The sequence below is a fragment of the Octopus bimaculoides genome, unplaced genomic scaffold (assembly GCF_001194135.2).
Source record: "Octopus bimaculoides isolate UCB-OBI-ISO-001 unplaced genomic scaffold, ASM119413v2 Scaffold_164441, whole genome shotgun sequence".
Lineage (NCBI taxonomy): Eukaryota > Metazoa > Mollusca > Cephalopoda > Octopoda > Octopodidae > Octopus > Octopus bimaculoides.
In genome coordinates this window covers 1-2,444 of record NW_026416078.1, presented here as the reverse complement: position 1 = coordinate 2,444, position 2,444 = coordinate 1, and the positions used below count along the sequence as shown (strand labels likewise).

Here is a 2,444-nt window from a genome sequence, read left to right as displayed (position 1 = left end):
ATTTTGAAGATATTACTTGTGGAAAGCAGTTAAAAAAGATGACACCCAAAGAATTTCAACAAAGAGATTTTATTTATGGAGACTGGATGCACAACATGTTGAGGAAAATGTTTGGTCAAGTGACTTCTCTTAATTCAACCACATCAAAAGACACTCTAAGTCCTTTCACATCCAAGAATGAAGACAAATTTAATAGCTTTTTTTCTAATTTATTCAATGAAAATTTGTGTACAAGTAAGTTCTATTTCAATATTCTACTTAAAACGATTTTGACTGAAATGACAATTTCAAGTGAATTACATTATAGTATACACTGTAGTTAGTTCAAAGAGTACCAGAATAGATTTGTCTTTGATTCTTTGTTTGTTGATGGAATAAGTAAAAGAGAATGACTCTCCCCAGACAATAAAACATGCTTCAACACACGAATTCACATAAAGAGTCTTGCAAACCAAATACAAAAACAAAATAATGCGTCATTGTTTTTTCTTAAGATAGTAGTATGATTTGAGGATGATTTAGCTGCTATTTTCCACTAGTTAAGAAAGCTGCTGAGAAAATCCCTCATTGGCTCATGCAAATGTCTGTTAGCTCTGCATGTCAGAAACTATACTGAGGGTCAGGAAAATACTGAGAAGCAAATGTTGGGACTGTTTTCTAAATCTCCATTAAAATAGCTGAGAAGTTTTAGAAAAGCTATGTAGATAGATGTAAGGCAGCCCTATTAAGTAAACAGGATACCAATCTTGACTATCCCCTCTTTTATACATGAGGGACTACATTGTCCAATATTCCCTTTTTTAAAATAGTAGGATGTTATATGAGGGAATTTGGTTGCTATTTCCAGCAAATCAACTGACCTTATAGTTGCTCCCATGTTGGCTCAGAAAGAAATGTGGAAATTGACAGTTGTTTTTTATGTTTTAGTTCCAGGTCTTCCCCGATCAACAGACCTATGATTAAATGTCTTGTAGTCATGACCTTCCCAGGTTTTTCTTATGTACAGGGAACCTAGAGAAACATAAAGGCTCTTTCATTGGCTTGGTAAACAAATCTCTTTCATTTGGTTCAGTAACCACAAGGCTCTCTCACCATTTGTTGAATAATCTAAACTTTAATGAATTAGAGATTTTCTAAATGAAAATGAAGGCTGTTCTAGATCTTTTTCTTTTCTTTATGAAAATCTGTTAAAGGTAATTTTTCTGGCTTTTTTTTATTCTTATTTTTAGTGTCATTGTTGCCACTGTATGCCTTCATTTATGCAGCCCTAAAACATTCATTGTTTAATCCCAAAATCCTTCGCTGGGAGAATGAAAAATTTGGTATATTCCAATTTATTGATCCAGAAAAGTTTGCAAAACTCTGGGGTCTCACTAAAAACAACAACAACATGAATTATGAAAAACTAAGTAGATCATTAAGGTGAGTTGATAAGCTTGTTACAGTACAGCTACTTTTTATATATAAAAATAAGATTGTTACATTGATATGTAGATTAAATTATTTCATTTTTAATCATCTTTTTATGTGAAAATCTAATTAATTGGTCTTGAATATTCCAACTTTATGGCAAATTATAAAAGGGAAAACTAGCTTTGAAAATTTCAACTCCTCCCCAGCAATAGACATAACTGTGTGCTTGAGGAGTAGTTCACAACTCCATGGTTCTAAAGTCAATCTCTCTGCAAAGTGCTTTAGAAAAGTGTCTTTTGCTATGACTTTGAGTTGACCACACCTTGATAGAGAAATTTTGGAGACAGAAACTGTATCTTTTCATTCATATACAGACATATAAGAATTTTGATATGAGAAGACGGAATGAATAAGCTTTATTACAAACCACTAAATTTGTTTCAGTGCATCATTATGAGCTGGTAATAACTGAACATTACATACACACATTATTGTATTAATATGATTTAAACAATAATTGCGTACATGTGCATCTTCAGGTGAGTAGGGCCCAAAGCACTGCTAGATCATCTTTAGTCTCTCTTTGTTTTATACTCACACCACTGTTATTTTGAGCATTGTATCGGCAGAGAATAACACAGAAATACAAGGAGATACAAATGAGAAAAAAATACCAAAAATAAATTAATGGAAATAAAAAATTTTAAAAATACCCTTATTCACTCCCTCCTTAACCACAGACTTATCTTGACTTTTAGGAAAATAAACAAAGATTCTAAAATAATTATGTTGTAAAATGATAAACTTGAACAATTACTTGTCTCTTGTGTCTGTTACTGTTCCACTTCAAAGGAAATCAGTAGCATATGGTCACTATCTTGGCATGGCAGGAGACCAAAACTTCTCAGCTAGCAGATTTAATTTTAGCTGCTTATCATTACTGTCAATGGTTTTGTCACAATTGCTTTACAAGTCATTAAGAGACTCTATTAAACCAAGAAGATTTACTTCCATGCACCCTTATAAATACA

The 2,444-nt window shown here is 32.3% G+C and overlaps 1 protein-coding gene across 1 annotated transcript; it reads left to right on the top strand.

The window, feature by feature from the left end:
* Window positions 1-6: 6 nt before the first annotated feature.
* Window positions 7-1,422, top strand: LOC106867103 (ETS-related transcription factor Elf-5; the record flags this gene model as incomplete). The annotated part of the gene is made up of 2 exons (XM_014932077.2): window positions 7-234; window positions 1,230-1,422. Coding segments are annotated over exons 1-2 (389 nt in total), but the record flags the coding sequence as incomplete, so codon positions are not given.
* Window positions 1,423-2,444: the final 1,022 nt, after the last annotated feature.